Here is a 25,564-nt window from a genome sequence, read left to right as displayed (position 1 = left end):
GGAGGAGACACTATATCCCCATCCTGGGGAGCGGGAGGATCATGAGGCATCTGTGGGGCCCAAGGGACAACTGGAGGGTCCTGGGAACAACTGATCACAGAATCACAGAATCAATCAGGTTGGAAGAGACCTCTGGAATCACTGAGTCCAACCATTGCCCTGACACCACCATGCCACCTAGACCATGGCACTAAGTGCCATGTCCAGTCTTTTCTTAAACCCCTCCAGAGATGGTGACTCCACCACCTCCCTGGGCAGCCCCTTCCAATGTCTAATGACCCTTTCTGAGAAGAAATTCTTCCTAATGTCCAACCTGAACCTCCCCTGGCGAAGCTTGAGGCTGTGTCCTCTTGTCCTATCACTAGTTGCCTAGCAGAAGAGGTCGGCTCCCACTTCACTACAACCTCCCTTCAGGTAGTTGTAGACTGCAACAAGGTCACCTCTGAGCCTCCTCTTCTCCAGGCTAAACAACCCCAGCTCCCTCAGCCATTCCTCGTAGGTCAGACCCTCCAGACCCTTCACCAGCTTGGTTGCCCTCCTCTGGACTCGCTCCAACACCTCAACATCTTTCTTGAAGTGCGGGGCCCACAACTGAACACAGTATTCAAGGTGCGGCCTCACCAGTGCCGAGTAGAGAGGGACGATCACTTCCCCAGACCGGCTGGCTACACTATTCCTCACAGAGGCCAGGATGCCATTGGCCTTCTTGGCCACCTGGGCACACTGCTGGCTCATGTTTAGCCGGCTGTCGATCAGCACCCCCAGGTCTCTTTCCACCGGGCCGCTTTCTAACCACTCTTCCCCCAGCCTGTAGCGCCGCATGGGGTTGTTGTGGCCCAAGTGTAAGACCCGGCACTTGTTCTTGTTGAACCTCATGCCGTTGGTCTCGGCCCGTCTATCTAACCTGTCCAGATCCCTCTGAAGGGCCTTCCTACCCTCCAGCAGATCGACACTGCCACCCAGCTTGGTGTCATCTGCAAATTTGCTGAGGGTGCACTCAATCCCTACGTCTAGATCATCTATAAAGATATTGAACAACACCGGCCCCAGAACTGAGCCCTGGGGAACACCGCTAGTGACCGGCCGCCAGCTGGACTTTGCCCCATTCACCACCACTCTCTGGGTTCGGCCATCCAGCCAGTTTTTAACCCATCGAAGAGTCCACCCATCCAAGCCCCGGGCAGCCAGTTTTTCCAGGAGGATGCTGTGGGAACAGTGTCGAATGCCTTACTGAAGTCTAGATAGACTACATCCACAGCCCTGCCCTCATCTACTAAGCGGGTCACTTTGTCATAGAAGGAGATCAGGTTGGTCGAGCAGGACCTGCCTTTCATGAATCCATGTTGGCTGGCCCCGATGCCCCCATTGTCCTGCATGTGCCGTGTAATGGCACTCAGGATGATCTGTTCCATCACCTTGCCTGGCACCGAGGTCAGGCTGACAGGCCTATAGTTCCCTGGATCATCCTTCCGCCCCTTCTTGTAGATGGGCGTTACATTTGCTAATTTCCAGTCAGCTGGAACTTCTCCAGTTAACCAGGACTGCCGGTAGATAATCAAGAGTGGTTTGGCAAGTTCATTTGCCAGTTCCTTCTTTACTCTGGGGTGAATCCCATGCGGGCCCATAGCCTTGTGGGTGTCCAACTGGCACAGCAGGTCACTAACCGTCTCCTCCTGGATTACGGGGGGTTCACACAGCCCCCCGTCCCTAACTTCAGGCTCTGGGGGCCGAGTCTCCTGAGGACAACCGATCTTGACATTAAAGACTGAGGCAAAGAAGGCATTGAGCACCTCTGCCTTTTCCTCATCCCCTGACACTACACTACCCTCCTCATTCAGCAAGTGGTGGAGGCTCTCCTTGACCCTCCTTTTGCTGTTAATGTATTTGTAAAAGCTTTTTTCGTTATCTTTGACCGTAGCAGCCAAATCGAGCTCTAATTGAGCTTTGGCCCTTCTAGTCTTCTCCCTACAAGACCTGGCAACATCCCTATAGACCTCCCAAGTTACCTGATCCTTCTTCCAGAGCAAGTAGGCTCTCTTTTTTTCCTTAAGTCTAAGGGAAAATGGGTCTAAGGGGGAAAGTATGGGACCCTGGGGGCAACAGGGGGGCCCAAGGAGCAACTGGAGGGTTCTGGGAGTAAATGATGGGTCTAAGGGTGAAAGTATGGGACTCTGGGGGCAACTGGGTCAACTGACTGGAACTGGGGCCCCCAAAGGGACAGTGGGGGGTTCTGGGGAAAATGGAGGAAAGTGGCAGGGTCTCAGGGGCAATTAGGGAACCTGTGGGAAGCAAGGCAGCCTGGAGTGATCCTGGGTGCAAGGGAGGGGTCCCGGAATGGGCCAGAAGACAATGGGAGTCCCAGGGGGAAAGAGGGGGTTCTCTGAGTTTAGAAGTCCCAGAAGTCTATGGCCAGGGGGACACCTGTGTTCCCTTACATTTGTAGGGAATTACGAGGGACTGAGGGTCCAGGGGGGTTTGGGAGTCCCATGCTGGTCTGAGGGTAAGGTTTACCAGGTCAGGAGGACTCACACCAGCAGCAGCATGAGCGCCATGGAGCCAAGGGCCAACCCCAGCCCCAGCGATGCTGTGTGGTGCAGGGAGCTCCTGCCGTGGGGCCAGCACAGCACAGATCTGAAGCGAGCCTGGAGTCCCTGCTCTGTCTCCATGCTTTCCCCTAATACTGTGGGGACCCAGGCACCTCAGGTCATGGGGCACTGCCCTCAGGGACCAGGTGTCCCTGCAGCACCTCCTCCAGCCACAGACCTCACTGTCCCCAGGGACCCAGGTGTCTGGGGGTCCCTGCTCCACCCCACATGCCCCACTGCCCCCAGAAGAGCCAGGCATCAGGGAACACCTGATATACTCTATGTGTCCATCATGGACTCAGGTGTCCTGGCACCCTGCTCACACCCCTCTCCCATGAATCCAGGTGTCTGGGGTCCCGCTCCACCCCACACTGCTCACTGCCCCAGGGCACTCAGGTGTCTGGGTGCACCGTTGGGGTAGAATTACTTGTGGACCAAGGGCTCAGAGAGGATGCCCAGGTGACAGATGATGGTTCCTGGAGTGGGCTCCTGGAGGGTCAGACTGAAAGGTCCCTCCGCACTCCCCTGCAGCTCCTCAAACAGTGCCAGATCCTGTGTGTGCAGCTGGGGCATGGGGGAACACATCAGCACAGCCTGGTCCACCAGGCACACAAACCAGCATACATGTGTGTGCAAAGGCATCCGTGTCCTGCGCATGTTCATCATGTCCCCTTCATGCTTCTTGTACCTTTTGCTCGTGCACGTGCATGCACCTCATGTCCCACGTGCTCTGTGTGTGTGCACGCAGGGATGCACAAGCAGAGCACACACACAAAAGTCACTTCCTTCACACACGTGCACACAAGTGCACATGAATCTGCAAACACACGAGTGACCTGCCTCCTGCTTGTGTGCACCCTTCACATGGGTGAGCACTCGCTTGCATCCTGTGCATCCTTACACACATGCTACTTATAGCACACATATCTACTGTATAAGCAATACCTGTATCTATTGATAGTCCTCACGCCAAGCACATAGCTGTGTGCATGCAGGCCTTGCTCCCCATGCCCAGTCCTCTCATGAATGTCTACGTAAACCCTTGCACATGCATGTGCAACTCACACCTTTGGCAAACATCCAAGTAACGGGCAGGTCGGGGCGGGTGGCGAAGGGCACATCGCAGTGCAGTGTGATGGCTTTATCTGCATGGACCCACGTGTCCTGCACTGGCAGCATTGACAGGCACGTGAGTTCACATCTGCTCAAGCACTTACAGAAATGATTGTGCTCTTGTGAATCTGCACGTGCTCATGCGCTCTCAGTGGGGACCGGTAGGTGTGCATCTTGGCATGCTCTTGTGCACTCATGGTGGGCCCAGCTGGCATGCCCACATGTGAGAAATGAGGGTTGCCCCCAGAGCCCTGAAGGCACTCAGCTCCCGGGTGGGGCTTGGCCCAGCCTGGATGCCTGGGTCTGCCATGGCCCCATAGTTGGGCAGTCCAGGGGAAACTGGCAGTCCACAAGGTGGCAGGTAGCACACTGGAAGACGCAGGCGGCTCGCTGGTACACTGGGAGGAAGAGACTTGGTGGTCCCAAGGGCATGGGAGATGTACTAGGGGACAAGGGTTGGCAAGACAGAGGGATGAACACTCACCACAGGGCGGGGCATGCAGGCTGGAGCTGGTGGGGAGGAAGCAGCATTAGACTGGGGATCACTGGGGATCCACATCCCTGTGATGAGCTGTCGGGGCTCAGCCCTTGTCCAGACCAGATGGGGTCCCTAGGGGTTTCTCCAGGATGAGGGTGCACGGGGGGGGAGGGGGTCCCTGGGGTGTAGATGTCTAGGGTGGGGGTTTCTGGCACAGTCCCTTGAGTGAAGGGTCCTAGGGAATCCCCAGGGAGGGAGTTATGGGTGGGTAACCCCACTGGCCCCATACCTTCCTCCATCTGGCTCAGCTTTACCCAGATTGTGTTGACAGCTTCCTGCAGAGACACCTCAAAAGGCTCTGGGGTATCCCAGATGTCCAGATGAGACAATGTGCCCTCCCCCAGATCCCCATAAACCCACCCTGGACCCCACAGATCCCCTGTACAACTCACCTTGACTCCATATATCCATCCTGGAGTCCCATATATCCCCAAATGCTCCCTCAAAAACCTCCAGAAATTGTATACCTTGAAGCCCACATATCCCCAAGATTCCCTAAATATCCCCTTACAGCCCTCAGACCTCCATATATCCTGTATTTCACCACACCTCCCATTCAAGGCCTCCACCTCCCATCCCCCATGCCCCATGTCCTGTCCCTACCCCCTCACATGTCCCCTGCTCACTCACGTTCTTCTGCTTCTCCAGAAAATGCAGGGCATCCATGATGATCTCCCAAAGTGTCTCCCACTACCTCGACCCTGGCACCAGTACAAGGGCACTGGGACCAGTACAGGATTGGGGTTGGAGGTTCAGGGATGGGAGAGTCCAGTAAGGACTGGAGGTTTCTGGGGGTTCTGGGAGTCCTGATCAAGGTTTAGGGATAATGGGAAGGGTCAGATATTCCTGGGGATTCCTGAGGTCCTGGGTCCCTGGTCAGTGTTGGGTGATTCTCAGGGTCCCAGGTAGGGTTGGGGTTCCCAGAGGTCCCCGGGTCAGGGGGGTAGTCCTGACCCTCCCCAGGTCAGGACTCGGGAGACCTTGACATGGTTGGGAGTCCCTAGGGTGCTTGTCTGGGGTGAGTGCCTGGGGTATCTGTTTACAAAAGGGATCTACAACTGCCTGGGATCCTGGCCAGTGCCAGTGTGAGGCCCTTGGTTGAAGTGGGGAACTCCAGAGGGCTCTGGGGTCCTGTTCAGGGTGGTGGTCTCCATTGGGATGGAGGTCCCTGGTGGGATGGAGGTGCCAGTCAGGATAGGGGCAGAGTCCCTGTTGGGCTGGGTGTCCCTGGGGTCCCATGATGCACCCACACTGACAGAGGTGAGTAGCACAGCAGCCTGGGCAAGGGACGCAAGGCAGTGTCAATGACAGGGATCATTGAGGGTGGCCGCAGTAATGTTATGGCAGAGCGATGCCCACTGAGTGGGGGGCCCAAAGCAGAGCAGGCAGGGGTGCACCCCAGGGAGCCAGCGTGCCAGGACAACCCACTGCCACAAGCCAGGTTCCCCTGCCTGGATGCCTGGGTTTCCAGGGAGCCAGGGGGCCAGCAACAGCATCAGGGGCATCCACCACAATCCCATGGCCCCCAATGCATAGCACCCAGATGCCTGGGTTCCCAGGGGACAGTGGGGTTCCTAGGCAGAGCCCAGGTGCCTGGGTTCCCTCTTGAGAGGAGTGGGGATACCCAGACACATGGGTCCTCTGGGGTATGTGGGCTGGCGAAAGGGGCTCCCAGTCCCTCATTTTGGTCTCCTCAAATCCTCTACCTTGGGTCCCTGCCAGTCACATTACCCTAAATGCTCTCTATTTAGAGGGTCTAATTCCTCACCTTCACCCCCTCCAATCTGTGACCAGTTGCGATCTGCTCACCCTGGTAGCAGAGCTACAGGAGGAAGCAAAAAGGTTAAGGAGCATCAGGGAGTCTGAGAAAGAGATAGACTGGTGGAACCATGCTCTGCCCCCCCAAGAGAGAAACAGGAACAGCCACCAGAAAAAAACCACAAGATTAAGGGGATCCTGTATCCTCCCCTCATCAGGCTGAAGGCGGTAGCTTAAAGGACAGGAGTGAATGGAGACAAGCCCACACTCGGGGCGGCAGGTGAACCTCCTCCTTGCCCACCTCGCCTTCCCAGGTGCCTCTCTACAACAGGTACGAGGGTCTGGATGTCAAAGACCAGTCAATGGACAACGTGGATGACTATCTACACCAGAGGGACAGGTGAGGAAGGAGGGGCAGAGGGGTTGCCCTCTACATCAAGAAATTAATAGATTGTGAAGAGCTGTCTCTGAAGAACAGCCACGAGCAGGTTGAAAGCTTATGGGTAAGTATTAGAGATGGGAGGCAACAAAGGCAATCTTGTGGTTGGAATCTGCTGCAGGCTGCCCGATCAAGGGCAGCCTGTTGACGAAACCTTCTTACTCCAGCTACAGGGGGCGTCATACTTGCAGGCTCTCGTCCTGCTGGGGGACTTCAACCACCCCAATATCTGCTGGAAAAGTAGCACGGTGAGCTGTAGGCAATCCAGGAGACTCCTGGAGTGCATTGAGGATAACTTCTTAAACCAGCCCTAGCAGAGGGGATGTGGTACTGTACCTGTTCGTCACCAACGCCGGTGAGGTAATTGATGACGTCAAGATTGGAGGCAGCCTGGGCTGCAGTGATCATGCACTGGTGGAGGTCGCAGTCTTGAGGGATATGGGTCAGGCGAAGAGTAAAGTCAGGACCCTGAATTTTAGGAAAGCAAAATTCCAGCTGTTCAAGGAGTTAGTCAATAAGACCCCCTGGGAAACTGCCCTCAGGGACAAGGGAGCATAACAGAGCTGGCTGATCTTTAAGGATGCTTTCCACAGAGCGCGAGAGCACTCAGTCACCAGGTGTAAGAAATCAGGAAAGGAAGGCAAGGGACTGGCATGGATGAGTTGAGACCTGCTGGTCAAACTAAAGGGCAAGAATGAAATGCACAGGCAGTGGAAGCAGGGACAGGTATTGTGGGGAGAGTATAGGGAGGTTGCCCGGTTGTATAGGGATGGGGTCAGGAAGGCCAAGGTGTGGCTGGAACTGAACTTGGCAAAGGACGCAAAGAATAATAAGGGCTTCTATAAGTATGTCAGCCAGAAAAGGAAGGTCAAAGAAAACGTACCCCTCTCCCCGACCCCGATGAACAAGACTGGCAAACTGGTAGCAATGGACGAGGAGAAGGCTGAGGTACTCAACAATTTTCTGCCTCAGTCTTCGCAGGAAACCGCTCTTCCCACACCTCTCGAGTGAATGGACTGCAAGGCAGGGACTGGGGGAGCAAAGTCCCTCCCACTGTAAGAGAAGATCAGGTTTGTGACCACCTCAGGAACCTGTTCATACAGGACAGGGAGGTGATTCGAGACTTGCACGGCTTCACCAAGGGCAATTCTTGCCTGACCAACCTAGTGGTCTTCTATAATGGAATGACTACATCAGTGGACAAGGGAAGAGCTACAGATGTCATCTTTGACATTGTCCCCCACAACTTCTTTCTCTCTAAATTGTAGAGACATGGATTTGATGGATGGACTGTTCAACGGATGAGGAATTGGTTGGATGGTTGCATCCAGAGGGTGGTGGTAAACAGCTCAATGTCCAGATGGAGATCAGTGACAAGTGGTGCCCTCAGGGGTCCATATTGGGACCAGTACTGTTTAGTGTCTTCCCAATGTACAGTGGGATCGAGTGCACGCTCAGCAGGTTTGCGGATGACACCAAGCTGAGTGGTGTGGTTGACACTCCCAAGGGATGGGATGGCATCCAGAGGGACCTGGACAAGCTCGATAAGTGGGCCCATGTGAACTTCATGAGGTTCAACAAGGCCAAGTGCGAGGTCCTGCACCTGGGTCAGGGCAATCCCTGGTATCAATGCAGGCTGGGGAATTAAGAGATTGAGAGCAGCCCTGCCGAGAAGGACTTGGGGGTTCTGGTGGATGAAAAGCTGGACACGAGCTGGCAATGTGCACTCTCAGCCCAGAAAGCCAACCCTATCCTGGGCTACATCAAAAAAAGAGTGGCCAGCAGGTTGAGGGAGGTGATTCTACCCCTCTACTCTACGCTGGTAACACCCCACTTGGAATACTGCGTACAGCTCTGGACTCTTCAGTAGAAGAAAGACATCAACCTGTTGGAGCAGGTCCAGAGGAGGGCCACAAAATTGATCAGAGGGGATGGAGTACCTCTTCTATGAAGAAAGGCTGAGAGAGTTGGGGTTGTTGAGCCTGGAGAAGAGAAGGCTCTGAGGAGACCTTAGTGCAGCCTTCCAGTACTTAAAGGGGGCTTATAAGAAAGATAGGGGCAAACTTTTTTGTAGGGCTTGTAGTGACCCGATAAGGGTTAATGATATTAGACTAAAAAAGGGTAGATTTAGACTAGATACAAGGAAGACATTTTTTACAATGAGGATGGTGCAACAGTGGAACAGGCTGCCCAGAGAGGTAGTAGATGCCCTATCCCTGGAAACATTCAAGGTCAGGTTGGACAGGGCTCTGAGCAACCTGATCTAGTTGAAGATGTCCCTGCATACTGCAGGGGAGGTTGGACTAGATGACCTTTAAAAGTCCATTCCAACCCAAACTATTCTATGATTATAAGTACACACTAGTTAAAACCTCTTTTTTATTGCAGCAATAAAGGTGGCTCTCAGCTGGGAACACGAGTAGGCCCTTGTGTTACAACTCTTGATTCCTTGTAAGCAACATGAAGACTATTCACATATTCATTTTTACAATTTACATAACCTATTGGCTTTGGCCGTGATATTGTCTGTTAACATTCAATTATGAGCATTTGTACATGCAAGCCCCCTGTGCAAGCACCCTTAATGCATATTTATTAGCTGACTTTGCACAATTTTGTAGCAGCTTTGCCACTTTCAGCCAGTTTGGTCTGATTTCTTCTAGCAGCAAACCCACTCGTACAGGCGAGGCCACTGTTGGTCAAGTCCTATTGCGTATGTCTTGGAAGACATCCTTACATTGCAGCTTTTTCTACTGTAACACATTGCACCTCTCCTTTGTGTGCAGGGGTCCAGGACAGACCATGCAAGGCTGTACTGGGTGTGGCTGGGATGGAGTTCACTGTCCTTACAGCAGCCCTCATAGTGCTGTGCTTTGTATTTGTAGCTAGAAAGGTGTTGATGACACACCAGTGTTTCGGCTACTGCTGAGCAGTGCCTCCACAGCATCAAGGCTGTCTCTCCAAACTGCCTCCCTCCACCCCAAAACGCCAGTAGGCTGGGGGTTGGCAAGAGCTTAAGAGGGGACATAGCCAGGACAGCTGAGCCAAGTTGACCAAAGGGACATTCCATACCATATGATGTCTGCTCAGCAACAGAAGCTAAGAGAAAGGAGGAGGGGAGGGGGCATTCACCATTATGGCATTTGTCTTCTGGAGCAACTGCTACGTGTGCCAAGACCCTACTTCTGAGGCAGTGGCTGGACATTCCCTTCTGATGGGAAGTAGAGAATAAATCTTTTTGTTTTCTTTTGCTTCTGTGTGCAGCCTTTGTTTATTCTTTAATAAACTGCCTTTTTTTTTTTCATCCCACGAGTTCTTTTTCATCTTATTTTCTTCCCTGCTGTTCTGCTGAGGAGGAGAGTGCTAGAGCATCTGTGTGGGCACCTGTCAGCCAGCCAAGGTCAACCCACCACACTACCTAACCTATATGCAGCATATCCTGTATTTTTATTTCTTTTATCGCCTTTCCTAAGTTCCTGTTGCACTGAAAGATAAATGTAAAAACTGACAGAACCACCTGTCTTACTCGTGTATTTCTCCCAAATGCACTTCAAGTTAATAGCAATATTTAAACTAATAAATATTTCTATAGCTCTGAAGAGAAGATTCAGTGCAGTAAATATTGCAACAAAGGGAAATAATATACCTAACAGATCAGCTTTGTCTTTCTCTTATATCATCCATGAAGATGTGACTTTCTCAAATGCTTTTAAAGAGTTGCCATCAAAATTCTCAAGAATTGTTCTTTTTGGTCTTTGGGTTTCTTGGTTTACTTTTTCCTTTTATTTAAAATACCTTTCTAGTAACATTCACTTTGATGTTGCTATTCTTGTGGGAAAAAGGCATTATAGACAAAGTATAGATAATAACCATTTTTAAGGGACCTAAATTAAACAAAAAAAATCCACTGCACCTTAGCTCTAAATCTTCTGTACAAAACATTGATTTTATTTCATTTTGTAGAGTTCTGCATGTTTCTATAACATATGTATGGGATGAGGGCTTCTGACTAAGGAAAAAAAATGCATCTTACACCACCAGCAATGTTTTACAATAGCATGGAAATCTGCACTCATTTATGAATCTGTTCTACCGTAACACATCAGCTTGTTTGTTTGAAACTTGAATGTACTGCCTTGCTTATGCACAGGCCCAACCCCAACAATATGTATGAAAGTTGTGGATCCAAGAAACAATCTTCAGTCCTGGTTCCCCAGTGTCTGGATCTCAAGTTTTGATGAAGCCCAGTACAGAAGGAAATCAGTAACCCACACAAATGAGCATCAGGTTGGACCTTCCCTGAAAATCAGGCAAAATCACAGCCCCAAAGAATAGAGAGGTGAGAGTCTGGGGCTTTGCATACCACCAGATATGAACATGCCCATAATTCCTAATAACAGGACTCATCCTATCTTGAGCCTGATCGTTTGCAGATGACACCAAGTTGCGTGGGAGTGTTGATCTGCTTGAGTGTAGAAAGGCTCTGCAGAGGGATCTGGACAGGCTGGACTGATGCGCCAAGGCTAATTGTAAACCTCTGAAAGGAGTTTGTAAAGAGGTGGGTGTTGGCATCTTTTCCCAAGTAACAAGTCATAGGATGAGAGGAAATGGCCTCAAATTGCACCAGTGGAGGTTTAGATTGGATATTAGGAAAAATTTCTTCACTGAAAGGGTTGTCAAGCATTGGAACAGACTGTCCAGGGACGTGGTGGAGTCCCCATCCCTGGAGGGATTTAAGAGACGTGTAGATGTGGTGCTGAGGGCCATGGGTTAGTGGTGGGTTTGGCAGTGCTGGGTTAATGGTTGGACTTGATGATCTTAAAGGTCTTTTCCAACCTAAATGATTCTATGATTCGATGGTCTTCAGTGCCAGAAAATTGATGTAGTTCCATTTGTGTTTTAGCGCGATCAAATCAAACGGTGACAGGTCTGTTTGAGACTCTGAGCAGTGTCAAAAGGATTTGGAACACAAGACCTACAGGCTTGGACTCAGGATTTGGGTTCTAAACTCCACAATCTGCTTTAAAAAATGTTGTACAATTTTGGACAAAAATGTACATGAAGAACTTTACTCTGTTTCATAGGTGCTGTTTTGAACTATGATGTGGGATATCCTGGCAGATCATGCCATGGTGTGGAAGTCCCATCTTTTTGGATAATACCGACTTGTTACAAGTGATGCTGCCTCTCAAGATTTTTTGATTGGAAAGAACAAATGTAGAACTGAGGTTGTCTTAGAAAAGGGGGCTTAAGTGGTTAACAGACAAAAAGAGAAAGCAGGTGTCATTTTTCACAGACAGGTTCGCTGCCTGTGGTAAAGGCCTCCTGCTTTGTTTTTTCTTCTGTCTTTTCTTTCTCTGTTGTTAATTTCAGGTGTAACTTCTTGTGTCATTTCTCTTCATCTTCTCGTGACAAAGCAATTTGACAGGAGCTGTGAATCCAGGAATCCCCTGGATCTAAGGTTCCAGATGGCTTTCTAATCAACCCATCCATCCTCTGCTGTGGTGACAGAAAAGGAGAACTGAAAATTATTCAGCATTCTGCACGGTAGCCCAGCTGTGTACGGTAGCAGTTTTAGGGGCTGTTTAGATTAAGTCCCATGTTTTCTGTCATTCTGGAACTTTTTGGTTGATCACAAGCTTGGTCTAGCATCAGTGTGCTCCGTAAAAATGTTTTGCACTTCTGTCTGGCTTTCTTCTAAGGATTTGAATATACTTTATTAATTTTACTTTCACAGCCAACCCTTCAGTTGCAAAACTGTTGCCTACACCATACAGAACATGTGACAGAGATTAAATCTGATTTGCCTGATTTCAACAGTTTTCTCGAGGAGGGGAATCAGCATTCATGTCCCAAAACAATAGATCTTATTAATTTATCTGGAATTTACTTTCTACTAAGGCAGTTATTTCCCTGTTTTGGTTTCTTTTCCCCCACGTTGTTACTGAAGTAATTATTCCTTTCATCCACAGGAGGACAGCAAGAAGTTTAAAATCCCACAGGATACGTATTTTAGCGTTGCAGGGAGCTATTCAAACTTCCAATTTGCATTGCAAGGAAAATTCCATTTTAAAAAAATCTTCTTTTGATCCCAAATCAGCATGAGGAGTCAAACCAGCATTCTTTTTCCCTGAAATTAAGATTTCCGAGAAAATTGAGTTTTAAAACGTTAAAATGTTTCATTTCATCTTGGTCAGACAGTTTCTCCTCTTGGGCACATCACAGGTTGCGTGCTTAGAGTTATAGTCTTCCATACGGAATAGATATTCTGAGTTTTTCTTCCACGTTGTTTTAACAAGAAAAGAGATGCAACCAATGCAGTTAAGACCATAACACACCTAGACCATAAAAGCCAACAGAAGCACAGGAACCCAGGCCTGCCTTTCACGAGGCATTTCATCAGGTCACACAAAATGGATCACTGGAAACTGTCTAAGAATCTAAAATGCCTTAGCTCAGTCTGTTCTAATCCAGCATTAAGTATTTTCTGGAAAGACAATTTAAGAATGGAAAGAAAATTGAAATGTTGCTTAAAGAAAGTCTCAATCAGTGAAAAGTGCCCTGCCCACTGAAAAGAGCAATGGTATGAAATTCCCAAAGATGTCCATTATAGAAGATGATTTTCACCAATATTCAGTTAACTGTACTTTGCAAAGGCTATGAGATCCTGTGACCACCAATGTTTAGGTTTATTTTAACAAATGTACATTAATAATTCTTATTCATACTGTTGTGCTAACGTGAAGGAAGAAATTGAGACATAGTGGCATACTGAGATAAAAGGTTTAACCCAGGGATTATAAAATGTCCTCTGTTATCTATATGTGCTTTTTCAGGAAAACTAGACTGGTGAGGGATTGTTCAAATGGCTTAAACTACAATTTTTATTTGCATCTAATTACTTTGGGTTTATGTAGTATGTTTAATGAAAGAATATTTATTTTACTGATTCTGGTAGGTCAGAAATGATATATCATGCAATAGCTCAGTCAAGCCATATCTCAGTCTAGCTCAGCTTCTTATCGATGCCTTTTATTTTTGTTGGTAAGTTGAGGCAAAGTAATTTATGATATACTTAAAGGCACGCTGATGGCTTTTCAGAACGAAAATCCACATTATAAATGTGTCAGAGTGCTATCAAATCACTTATACAATCAATAAATACACAAGTCAGAAAGGGCTATGGCTTATATATTCTTCCCTATTATCCAAACAAATATTATGTGAATTGCAACTGAAGTAAGACCGCTCCACAAAGAAGGGCAAGAGAAACTGAGCTGCAATTGTTATACCCCTGTTAAAAATCTGAGCTTCTGTGTAGTTGCTGAGCTTCAGAAAAGTCACAAGCCGGACTGATCATCTGCTTGAACTGGAAGGACTTTTTTGTATCTTACAGGTCTTGCTTTCATATACCATGTTTTAAAGCCCACGCCAGCTTTATTCTGAAGTGTGGTCAGCACAGCAGAGACCTCAGCATGTAGTCAAAAATATTATGCATCCAAGCACGCTCATATGAGGCTAGTCCCTTAATATTCCAGCTACACTTTGAACCACCTCCTCATCACCTGCACTCCAACATATAGAAAACATTTCCATCTAGTCATGAGCTGCTTTGTTCACAGTAGAAAATTGTGATTTGGCCTTTAGCTTGGGCTGACAGCATAGGCTTGGTAGAAGGGTTCTGAAATAAAACAACATTGTTTTAGTAGTTAGTTTCTCACTGTGAATTGCTTAACATGTGGTGCTTGGAGCCATCCTACAGGGCAGTATGGTGGCTGTACGCTTTGTTTTCACTTACGTAATATGCCAGTCCCTCAGTCTGGCTTGTTGCTCATCTGCCTTTGATAGCAAAACATTTTATTGTCCTTATAGCATTTGGGAATAATTTTGTTAAATAATCAAACGATAGGATTTGGCTTTGGGAACCTGTCAGAAGAAAAGCTGTGGTATGCAGTGTCATCATCTCAGTTTCTCTTGCTATTTATACTAAATTGACACAGAGGCACCGAAGTGACACAATTTATTAGTTAGGAACATGAACATGGCTCATAATTAATTTCGTAGATGCTAACACAGAAATTTCACTCTGGCAATAAATATTGGACATTTTACATCCAAACACCTTCCTTATTCACCTGTGGGTTCAGTTGCCCGGCAGTAATAGATTTCTTTTTTCTAGTATCCTATACCCAAGCAAATATGTAACATGATCTTTAAGAAGTTTGCACGTGCACAGGAAGAAAGGCAGCAATAGACATGTTAAACTGTTTTTTTCTGACTGGTAATGATTGAGCCTGGATCCCCAGATCACTGCCAAGCAATGAGAGAGCACATATTTGCTATGCTTGGATTGATATTCCTCAGTTTAGACAGCAGCATTTGAAGTTGCATTGTCAGTGGAAAATACAAAGAGCTTAACTCGAAACGTACTGAGCCCTTTTAATGAGCCCTCAAGGTTGTGTGATATTGTTTGTCCAGATCTCAAGTGCACACTCTGATGTCTTAAAGCTGGTACCTTTGTCAAAACAGCGAGCTGAAGTCCCCACGGGCCTTTAAGATCACAGCGTCAGTGCTTAGCTCCAAGTATGCAGGAGCTGCCATAACACACCAAACCCAGGGTCCGTCTGGTCCAGCAGCCTGTCCCTGCACTGCCTGGCACCAAAGGAGCCCGTAAGCACTTAGAGCCTGGTGTCCCCATGTGGGGACATGGCAGGGGTGAGCCCCAGCCTGGGGAAAGCCCTCCTGGTCAGGAGACAGTGCGGCAGGGGCAGCTCCCTGAAGTCCCTGCCCACTGCAGAACCCCCTGGCAGCGCCTGGGCGGGTGGGGAGGGAGGGCGGGTGCGTGCAGCCCCCTCTGTGATGCGGTCTGAGGTCACAGTGGGACAGCCCCTCTTTCCCCCTTGTGACCAGCATCAGCCCCACACACAGCCCGGAGAGGCCGAGGGGACTCCAGGCACTGGGGGCTTCTCTCACCACCGCTGTGCTCCGGAGGAGGAGCTGCTCTGCAGTGAGGAGGAGAAGGCGGAGAGAGACAGCACAACAGCACTGGGGGTGGTGAAGGGTGTAGGAGGAGGAGAGCAGAGAGGAGGAGAAGGCTTTTTGCAGGAAGCAAGAAAGCCATAAGCCAGCCACCTGCTGCAGTTGTCCTGCAGCAAGGGTGGAACTGAGATGGCAAAAGACCTCTTCTTGCGGCATCACTTGTCTCCAACAACTGTGAAGCTCAAGAGTTGTGGTAAGGCCTTCAGACCCAATTGCAAGAGTGTTATTGGGTCAGGGACATCTCTGAAAATAGGCATGGAAGCCCTGAGGGCTGTGGGGGTGGCTGCTCAGGACTGGTGGCTGCAAGGAGGGACCTGCCTCGCCATCCCTAAGGGCTGAGGGGCTGATTTGGCAGCCAGGGCTCCTGGCTCTCTTCCTGATGCAGCCCCTGCCTTCCTGGGGCACCACAGGCAGGTGTTTCTGGCCCCAAAGGGCTGCTCCTTGCCTGGTGGAGGAGCTAAAGTTACTCATGAGCCGTGCAGAGTTGCTGTGTTTGGAGATGCAACATGGGGGAACTGGCCCCTGCTGGGGTGACACCAGGGCCTGCCCTGAGCCTCCGAGACTTCCATGGAGCACAGCACCATGCCCTTGCTGGTGTGGCAATCCACTGCTGGTTTCACATCCTGGAGAGCTGCACCTGAAAAGAAAGGAGCCCTCTTGGAAGCAGGCTGAGGTGTCCTTAGGTTCTTGCCAGGCTCTAGACACCATCTGAAATGCTTGTGTTAGAAAGGCATTGGTGCTTGGACAGGAGTGGGCTGAATGGTTTTGAGGTTGCTGCCTCAGAGCATGACATGTCTTTCCCTTGTTTTTCCAGACTTTGAGAAGATTTGGGCCAGTACATCATGTTACCTCAGCCAACAGCTGACTCTCCACCAGGTGGGACTTACCTCCTTCTCATCCCTTCACATCCTGATGAAGGTTGATGAAGTCCTGACAACCCTTTGCCATGGAGTGCAGTTGTTCTTGCCCTCCTTTGAAAGCAGGAATGACACCCCAGCATGACACTGCAATGCACAGATGTGCGACAGACCACCTCCTCTGTCCATTCAGATGTACAATAAGGTCCAGGACTGGTGTCAGAAAAAGGGATGGACTTTTTCTGGGGCTTCTGGAAGCCCCATGGTCAGAGTTGCCGACAAAACTTGCAAGCCTGGGACACTTCAGGGTTTATTCCGAGTGTGGGAACCCCTCCATCTTTTATCTCACTGAGCCAAAGGATGTTTGTCAGCTTTTCCTGAACTGTCTGGTTCTTCATGGGTGAAGGGGAGGGAGACAGAAAAGCACAGACTCTGTCTGTCTTCTCTCAAGTTGCCAAAGAGCCCGTCTTGCTCTTTGTACCTCAGGCTGGGGCAGGGCACTAAGCACCCTCACCATTCTCCGGCAAGTCATCTGTCCATCCCTCCAAGACTGCTTCTGATCCACCATCTCATCTGTTTCAGGCTGTCCGCGTTCCTGGACTTGGGACTTTTGCGGTTGTCAGAAAGCGAGTAGCCAGCAAGAAGGAGGATCCGGTGGTTGTAGAGAGACCCGTGTTTCATCTTGCAGGGGATATTGCGCGGGATCATGACCTCCAATATGGTTACATAGACATGCCTGGTAAGCAGACAGACTGAAAGCGGCGCTTGCCCTTGAGCAGAGCGGGGAGGGGTGTGCTCTGCTGTCCAGAGGTGACTGAGCAGTCACCGAGTGGGAGTACCAGACTCCCACTGCAGTGCTGAGGACAGCTTCAGCTTGACAAAACCAGCCTGCTGTGAAAAGGACCCTGCCTACCTGTTTGTTTTAAGTAATCACCAGAGGACGATACACCATAACAGCACACTCTTTTTGACCTGCTTCAACAACAGATTTCCTTGCAGTTTTATTGGTGCTGTGTCTTGTCATTACCTGGTGTTTCAACCCCCGCTCCCTCTTTCTGCTGCACTAGACCTTGTACAGGCAAATGCCAGGGCTCTTCCCGGCTCTCACAGCATCTTTGCAAGGGGGAAAGCAGGGGAAACCCAGGGGGGAAAGACGGTTCGTTCCAAAACCCAGTGACCACAATGCCTGTGCTTTCCAGTCACTGCTGCCATTGGAGCAGCTGGGGGGCACCAAGAGCTTGGGTCTGTGTTTGGGGTGCATTTCTCTCTAACGACAAAGACAGCACCAGGAGTGGGCATGGCTCCAATGGCCTGGCGCCTTTCTCCCCACCTTGTCCTGCAGTCATGGCTCTTTTTCCTGCCAAGTGCCTAAGACTTTCTTTCCCTTTCTGTATCAGAGAAACCGTAGCTGTCTGCTCCGCACATCACTTTCCGCTTCGAACAGGAAGGGAGGACCCAAGGTTCTCCGCAGAGGCGCTGTACCAGCTAGACAGCTCAGTAGCAACGTCTTGCCTGAGGGCCTGGAAGCTGCAGACCTTTGTAGCCTGTTTAGCAGCTCTTCAAGTTCATGTGTCCCTCTTCCCCTTTTTTTCAGGTCATCGACATTTTGAGCAACTGCCGTATGCTCAGATAGCCTCAGACAATGCGGTCTCTGAGAGCACGGTGCAGCTTTGCATGGAAAGGACCATGCGTCTTTTCCGTGTCTGCCTAGAGAACGAGAAGAACGTTGCCCTCATTTGGAGGGACGTGGGCATGCTGATCATCCAGGGAAAAGACTTAAAAATGAAATTTTACACAGATTTTTTGAAAAGGCTGAATGGGACTGACACGATGTTGCGAGCTGTTCTCAAGGTAGGCTTTTCATTTTCCCAGCCCCACTCCTGGTTCTTCTGAAATGCTTTCTGGGGACTGGGGGGCTGCTTTCTCCTGGCCTGCCACGCCTTGTTCAGCCACTTGGTCTCCTCATGGTCTACAGTACAGCAGGCTCTCTCTAGAGCACTTCCTTTGCGTGCAATGGTCTGGCTTTGCAAGAGATACCCCCAGAGGGGCCTCACCTTGTGACAAAAGGCCAGCGTTGATGGTGGGGAGTGCTGCTTGCCCCACTCCTGGGGTAGGGAGCAGAGGCATATGCAGAGCAAGGCTTGCTGAGGCCAGAGCCCTTTGGCTGCTCAGGCTCTTTGCTTGTGTGGGTCTAAGGTGGACTGAGCAGCCAGCCCTTCCCAGTGTCTCCATCTCCACCACCTGCCTCTGTCCTCGTTCCAGATGCCAGAGATGAGGGACTCAGTCATCTCACGCCATGACACTGCTGCTTCCCAGACCTCTTCCGGACGTGTTATTGTCCTACGAGGGTATGTTTGCTCCTGCAGCCCTTGGCTGAACAAGCAAGCAGCTTCTCAGCTCATGCTTGGGTGGGCTGCCTTGCCAGGCACTGAGAACTGTACTTGTGATGGCATTGAGGACTGTGTGTTTCAGAGGCCTTGTTGGCAGGGACCTCCCTGCTTGCTCTTGTTCAGTTAGACTTCATTTGGAGGAACGTGGGACAGCAACAATGCTTTATGCGTCTGTCCTACTGTGGACCTCGAGAGAGGCATTTAGGCAACATTTTCCACCAGGTTTCTCCTGCTCTTTTTCTTTCCTGTGTGTGAGACTGCCTTCTGCTTGAGGCCAAGGGGTGGAGGGGTGGTTTCTTGTCCAAACAGGAGCTTGCATCTAGTGGGGTTCTGCAGAGCTCTGTCTTATGCCAACATTGCTGTGCAGTACCATCGACGACGGAGGGGAGGGAGGTGACTCCTTGTAGCTGCAAAGGCGAGGGTCTACAAGAAACTTGGAGGACAAGATCAGAACTGAAAAGGGTGTTGGATAATTAGAGCACTAGAGATTAGGCTGTTCTCCATGTGCACTATGAGTAAGAGAGGAATAATTTTCCCCAGAAGCAGCAAGGGGGTTTTGTGGGAGGACGACCATTCTCACGGGAAGGATGGAAAAGCGCTGGCACAGGCTGACGGGGCCTTGCTTGCCCCTCCAGGCACCAGAGTTCCTACTGTGGTCCTCTGGGATGGGCTGCCTTGGGAAACAACGTGGTGTCCTTTCTTCAGCCTCCTGCTTTCTTCCTCTTTCCAGATGCAAGCCTGAGACCATGCCTAAAATGCCAACAGTGGAAGTACACCTGACAGGACATGTGGTGACCATCCTAGAGCAGGGCTGGGGAAAAGGTGGTGGCAGCAGAAAGAAAGGTAAGGGACCATCTGACTGGGGGCTGTAGATTTTCCTTCCTCAGTGTCTGGAGGGGATTAGAGCTGAGGTTACCCCAGGATGCCTGGAAGAGGGAGAGGCACCTCCCGTGACTCTCTGTACCCCTTACAGTAAAGCTCTAGTGACCCATTGTGGAACAAGGTCTCAGGACAGCCCTGCACCACAAAAGGTCACTGGGACTGCTGAAGGATACCTTCCCAGTGGCCTCTGCTCCCCAGCCTGTGCTGCAAACAGTGCAAAGCTCTAACCCTGCTTCTTTCCATCATATTCTCAGATGTCTCCGAAGCAATGCCTTTGGCGTGAACCTGCCCCAGCATCAAATCTGTGTGCATGGGACCAATCCAGAAATCCAAGAGCTGGCTCCTCTTGTGCTAAATGATTCCCCTCCCCAGAACAACTCTTGGAGACCACTAGCATCTCCCAGGGAGCCCCCCATTTCAGCACATGGATGAGAGAAAGCCATCAAAACAGTTTTCCCCAGGCTATAATGGTGCACTGGAGGCATGAGGAGCTGAGCCGGACAAAAAAAGTGTTGGAAAAGGCCTAAGACCTCCCAGGAAACATGGCTTTCATCCAAAGGGATGAAAAGGACCACCTTCGTCAGGGTTACCACAGGCTTGTGCAGACCTGCACGTCACTCTCATTGGAACTGGGACACAATAGGCACCCAGTTCCCAGAACAATACCAAGATGCTGTTCTGAAGAATTGTCTCATTTTCTTTTTCTAGAGGTTTGTGCCGAGAAGTGCCTCCTTCCTCGAGCAAGGCTTTCTGCAAAGCGGTTACCTGCAATGACTGTGAAGTCAGAGCAGGCTCAGAAAGCTGAGGGGACTGACCCTTGTGCCAGGTGAGACACTTGCATAAATGGATGAGGGTGACCCTGTGCTCCTGCCTCTGTGGGAGTGAGACGCTTCTGGACAGAGACCAGATGAAATCAAAGTGTGGTTATCGCACGTTCCACTCACTAATGGTTTTTTGATGCGTGGCAGACATCTTGTAGCTTCTTGGGAGACCCTGATGGCAGCACTATTTCTTTCTTTGCTCCTGGTGTGCAGATCTGTTGAGTAACGAGCTGCAAATGCTCATGCCTGGAGAGGAAGGAAGGTCTTTTTGGCTTTCCCTTCAGCCTGAAACGACCCCCGACCTTTCTGCTTGCCGAGAGCAGTGTTCTGCAGTTAGTTACTGCAGGGGATTCCTCTGATTGACGAGAAGCCTCTTCCATGCTAACACCTGTCTTATGGCCTGCAAAGAGAAGGGCCAAAGACAGCTCAGTGGCAGGATTGCTCTTCTCATGGGGTCGTGTCGTCCTCCTTTTGACACTGCGTCCCCAACACCCAAGCTGCTCGTACAGCCCGTGCACACTCTGTATTTTGGGCCACTGAGCAGACATCAGTGCCCTGACCCTCAGGGCGTAGCGGTATCTCTGGGCATAGGACCCTGTTCCTCTCATTGCTCCAGCAAGAGAGGGCCTAGACCTGGGCATCCTGAGTTTTAGTGGGGCCATTGGGCACATCTGAGTCTGACAGCTTGGGGGCTTCTCTCTCTCTCTCTCTCTCTCTCTCTCTCTCTCTCTCTGTGGACTTTATCACAAGGAGGCAAGTAGAGCGCATTCTGCTGCAGAGGCAGGTGCACCGCTCGGAAGCACAAGATGCCAGAACCAGCGCCCCCTGCACTCCTGTCAATGCACCCTCTTGTGTCTTTGCAGGCAGCTACCGGCCATCCAGGCGAGCTCCTTGAATGAAAAGGAGAAGAAAGAGAAAGTAATTCCTCTGGTCAAACCCAGAACTGTAGACTTCATTGCCAGAACTACTGAGAGGAGACAAAAGGTACCTGATGCAGGCTGCTGCAGTGAGTGTGTCACAGTGGACTGTAGAGAATTGTCACTCCATGCACACTGATTTACACAAGATTCTTCACTGTGTGTTCATGGGACCACTGACTTTGGTGCTTACTTGAAGCAAGATGGGTTACTCTGTCATCTGGGAATATAGTTTTCCCTTCCATTAGCCTCATGAAACACACCCAAAGACCTTCCTTGTGGATGTTTCTGTTGGCAATGTGACTGCAAGGCTTGTCTGGCATAGCCAGCTGCCAGGTGATTTTAGCCTGGTGATTGCTTAGCTCCCTGGTCATTACAAACAGGCTCTTTGGTGGAGCCTGCAGGAACCCGGGAGCAAACCAGCATGGACAGAAAGGCAGAAGAGAAGGGGCAGAAGGGAGGGCAGGAATGAAAACAGCTCAGCCCTCTGCAGGGCAGAATAATGCTGCCTGCTGTTGCATTTTTGTTGCCCTCCAGAACAAGACAGAGAAGCTTCCAGAACACATCCAGAAATACTTGGATGAAGAGGCAAAGAAAAGCGTGCTGGCGGAAGAGAAAAAAAGTAACCAGCAAACCCTGCCAGCAACCAAAGCAAAGACTAAGAGACCAAAAGAGATGCAGAGGAACCAGGTACTGGGTTTTTTTTGCAGGAATTCCTGAAAAAAAAGAACACTTTTTTCTTCCAGGGGGGCTGAGATTACAAGGTACCTCTAGCAACCAAGCCGTGGTAGCAGCGTTGCTGCAGCCGAGCTGGGTGGGTGACTGCTGCCTTTCCTGAGCAGGAGGGGTGACAGGGAGTTGTAGTGAAACCCTGGTGACACTCAGGCGTCACTCCAGGGGCACGCTGAGGCCCTCCTCCTGGTTTTCCCCATCCTGCTAGGGTCTCTGCCAGAAGTGGTCTGGGGGTCTGCATGCTGGGAAGCTGCACCCTCGCGGTGCAGGGCTGTTGTATGAGAGTCTCTTCCTGTGCAGGAATCCAGTTCCTCTGAGCAATCATCAGTCAGCCTCCTGACTAGCATGGATACCTGGAATTCCCGCACAGACCTCCTGGAGGTGACGATGGAGGAGTGGGAAGAGTCCAGAGAAGAGCCACCCACAGTCCACGAGGATAATCCTATCCCCCCTAAGCGGTAAGAGTGCTCCAGCTCCAGCCAAGGCCTGTGGCAGTGAGGTGGTGATGAGCTACTGGTGGTGGGTCAAGGAAGCCAACCCCTGAGCCATGGGGCCGCATAGAGCACCCGGGGATTTCTCCAGTCATAGGAATGAGCTGGGTTAGAGCCCAATGGCAGAGGCCAAAGCGGTTGCCTGGAACTCCTCCTGCCTCGAAGGGGCTGTGGGGCTGCGTGGGGCCACGCATGTGTGGGGCTGGGTGCGGGAAGAGGCAGGAGGGTCTCAGCTGAAAGGTCAGAGAGACTTGGTCCTTGCTGTTTCAGGAGCCTTTCCCCACGGACAGACCAGGCCCTGCGCCAGGTGCTGACGTGCATCCTGGGGCAGGTCGCCCGCAAGAGCAGGGGGCACAGGGATGACCAGGCGGATCGGCTGGACAAGCTCAAGTGGTAAATCCCTCCAGACATGGGCAGTGCTTCCTCTCCCACAGTGCGCTTCCTCCTGCTCCCTGCAGCACCGGGAAAGAGAGGCGCTTTTCCTGGCACCAGCCTCTCGGCAGACCCACATTCTGTGGCCGCAACAGGCGCCCCATTTGGGAGCCCTGTCTGGAAAGCCATCTCCCTGTGCTCACACCACCTCCTCCCGCTGTGTGTCTGCAGCGAGAAGATAGTGCTGCAATGGCGTCGGTCGCGGAAATGGACAGGCAGCAGCCAACAACGGCGGGAAGCTGGACCCCACCCTGCACCCCCTGCTAGGCCAGGGAAGAGGAGCGCAGGACCGGTACGTGCTGTGGGCTCCTGGAGGGACTGTGTCATATCCACCTGTAGAAAAGCATAGTTATGCGGCTGTCATGTCCTATGAGACCCCTTACCGCGTGCTTAGCTGAAGGCTGAAGCACTTCTCCTGAGGATTTCTCGAGAGGCAGCAGGTTGTTCTGTCCATTTAGAAGACAGCTTTCACTTCTGTCATCTCCAGAAACACCCCAAGACTTGATTTGGTGGTGTTTGTAATGGCAGCAGCACTGCCAGGCTTGTCTGGGATAGCAGCCGGGTTGCTTTCAGCCCCATAGTCACTTGGCTCATGGGTCACAGAATCACAGAATGTTAGGGATTGGAAGGGACCTCGAAAGATCGTCTAGTCCAATCCCTCTGCCGGAGCAGGATTACCTAGATCATATCACACAGGAACTCGTCCAGCCGGGTTTTGAATGTCTCCAGAGAAGGAGACTCCACAACCTCTCTGGGCAGCCTGTTCCAGTGTTCGGTTACCCTCACCGTAAAGAAGTTTTTCCTCATACTTATGTGGAACCTCCTGTGTTCCAGCTTGCACCCATTGCCCCTTGTCCTGTCAATGGATGTCACTGAGAAGAGCCTGGCTCCATCCTCATGACACTTGCCCTTTACATATTTATAAACATTAATGAGGTCACCCCTCAGTCTCCTCTTCTCCAAGCTAAAGAGACCCAGCTCCCTCAGCCTCTCCTCAGAAGGGAGATGTTCCACGCCCTTAATCATCTTTGTGGCTCTGCACTGGACTCTCTCTAGCAGTTCCCTGTCCTTCTTGAACTGAGGGGCCCAGAACTGGACGCAATACTCCAGATGCGGCCTCACCAGGGCAGAGTAGAGGGGGAGGAGAACCTCTCTTGACCTACTAACCACACCCCTTCTAATACACCCCAGGATGCCATTGGCCTTCTTGGCCACCAGGGCACATTGCTGGCTCATGGTCATCCTGCTGTCCACTAGGACCCCCAGGTCCCTTTCCCCTACACTGCTCTCCAACAGGTCTGTCCCCAACTTGTACTGGTACATGGGGTTGTTCTTGCCCAGATGCAGGACTCTACACTTGCCCTTGTTATAGTTCATTAAATTTCTTCCCGCCCAACTCTCCTGCCTGTCCAGGTCTCTCTGAATGGCAGCACAGCCTTCCGTTGTGTCAGCCACTCCTCCCAGTTTGGTGTCATCAGCGAACTTGCTGACAGTGCACTCTATTCCCTCATCCAAGTCATTAATGAATATATTGAATATTACCGTTCCCAGTACCGACCGTCCTGACCCTGGGTCATTGCAGAAAGGCTCCGCAGTTGGGCCTGTGAGGAGGACTATGAGCAAACTAGGGCTGATGGAGAGGCTGAAAAGAAGTGGAAGGAGGGAGAGGGAGAGCTAAAATCCCCCCAGCCCTCCTCTGGGGACACTAACACTGCCTGCTGCTGCATTGCCGTGGCCCTGCAGGCACAGCCCGGCGTGTGCACGGACGAGGAAGGACGCAAGCTCTGGGACTCCTTGCACAAGAAGTACCAGCAGAAGGCAAGGGCAAAAGTGGCACCCTCGAAGGCTTGGAAAGAAGAGCCCCAGCACAGCTGGCACTGAGGGGGCTGTGGGCTTGAATGCGACCATGGGTGTGGGGGCGCTTGGGAGAGTGGAGAGGCAGGAGGGTCTTGGTTGAGATATGAGACTTTGTCCTTGTTGCGGTAGGCGCCTTCCCCCATGGACACACCGGGCTTTGCAAGGAGCAGCGACCAGCCTCCTCAAGAAGGTAGAGGGAAGAGACCATTGCTGCGGCGGCAGTGAGAAGTCCCTCAGGTAAGGATCTCTAAATGTGCCTGGTGTTTGCCCCCACCCGGCAGTGCCCTTCCTTCCTTTGACTCCCCGCAGCCCCTGGGCAAAGAGGGTCTTTTCCTGACAGCCCTGGTGGTGTGGAGAGCAGCAGGCCGGGATTGCATTACAGGGACCATGGGCCTGCTCTCTCCAGACAGAAGCAAATCCCACCACGTGTCCTGACTAGGCTTGTAGTGTTGCTCTGCACTTCTCTGTGCATACAAGGTTACAGAGCTTTGTATTCAACCCCTCAGCTCTGGGGAGCAGATCTAGTCCATGTCGGCGAGTGACAGGAGAGCCTCTCGGGCACAGAGGCTCCCGAGAGAGATGTCCAGCGAGAGCCTCCTCCAGCATGACGAGCGCCAGTGCCAGCCAGTCAGGCTGTTAACAACAATGCTTCCATCTGTTCAGTAAAGCCTCATGCGCAAACCACCGGGTCTGACACTGTGGGTCTTTCCTTG

General features: G+C 51.0%; 2 protein-coding genes across 2 annotated transcripts in view; one reads left to right on the top strand and one right to left on the bottom strand.

The window, feature by feature from the left end:
- Positions 1-25,076, top strand: part of LOC137672007 (uncharacterized) — a 31,619-nt gene extending 6,543 nt beyond the window's left edge. The window contains exons 2-12 of the mRNA XM_068415950.1: positions 16,287-16,348; positions 16,912-17,068; positions 17,924-18,180; positions 18,592-18,677; positions 19,450-19,562; positions 20,310-20,427; positions 21,286-21,406; positions 21,877-22,029; positions 22,372-22,529; positions 23,166-23,286; positions 24,981-25,076. Coding sequence (XP_068272051.1) covers positions 17,062-17,068; positions 17,924-18,180; positions 18,592-18,677; positions 19,450-19,562; positions 20,310-20,427; positions 21,286-21,406; positions 21,877-22,029; positions 22,372-22,529; positions 23,166-23,286; positions 24,981-25,076 — 1,230 coding nt within the window. The 5' untranslated portion in view covers positions 16,287-16,348; positions 16,912-17,061. The remainder of the gene's footprint in view (positions 1-16,286; positions 16,349-16,911; positions 17,069-17,923; positions 18,181-18,591; positions 18,678-19,449; positions 19,563-20,309; positions 20,428-21,285; positions 21,407-21,876; positions 22,030-22,371; positions 22,530-23,165; positions 23,287-24,980) is intronic.
- SPACA6 (sperm acrosome associated 6) lies at positions 3,009-6,841 on the bottom strand. The gene is given in 10 exon segments (XM_068415581.1): positions 3,009-3,149; positions 3,651-3,758; positions 4,023-4,096; positions 4,183-4,192; positions 4,195-4,208; positions 4,466-4,534; positions 4,863-4,937; positions 5,483-5,695; positions 6,046-6,058; positions 6,770-6,841. Coding segments are annotated over 10 exon segments (789 nt in total).
- Positions 25,077-25,564: the final 488 nt, after the last annotated feature.

The sequence above is a fragment of the Nyctibius grandis genome, chromosome 18 (assembly GCF_013368605.1).
Source record: "Nyctibius grandis isolate bNycGra1 chromosome 18, bNycGra1.pri, whole genome shotgun sequence".
Taxonomy (NCBI): Eukaryota; Metazoa; Chordata; class Aves; order Nyctibiiformes; family Nyctibiidae; genus Nyctibius; species Nyctibius grandis.
Note: the sequence above shows the minus strand (reverse complement) of the source record. Positions and strands in the feature narration are given on the sequence as shown.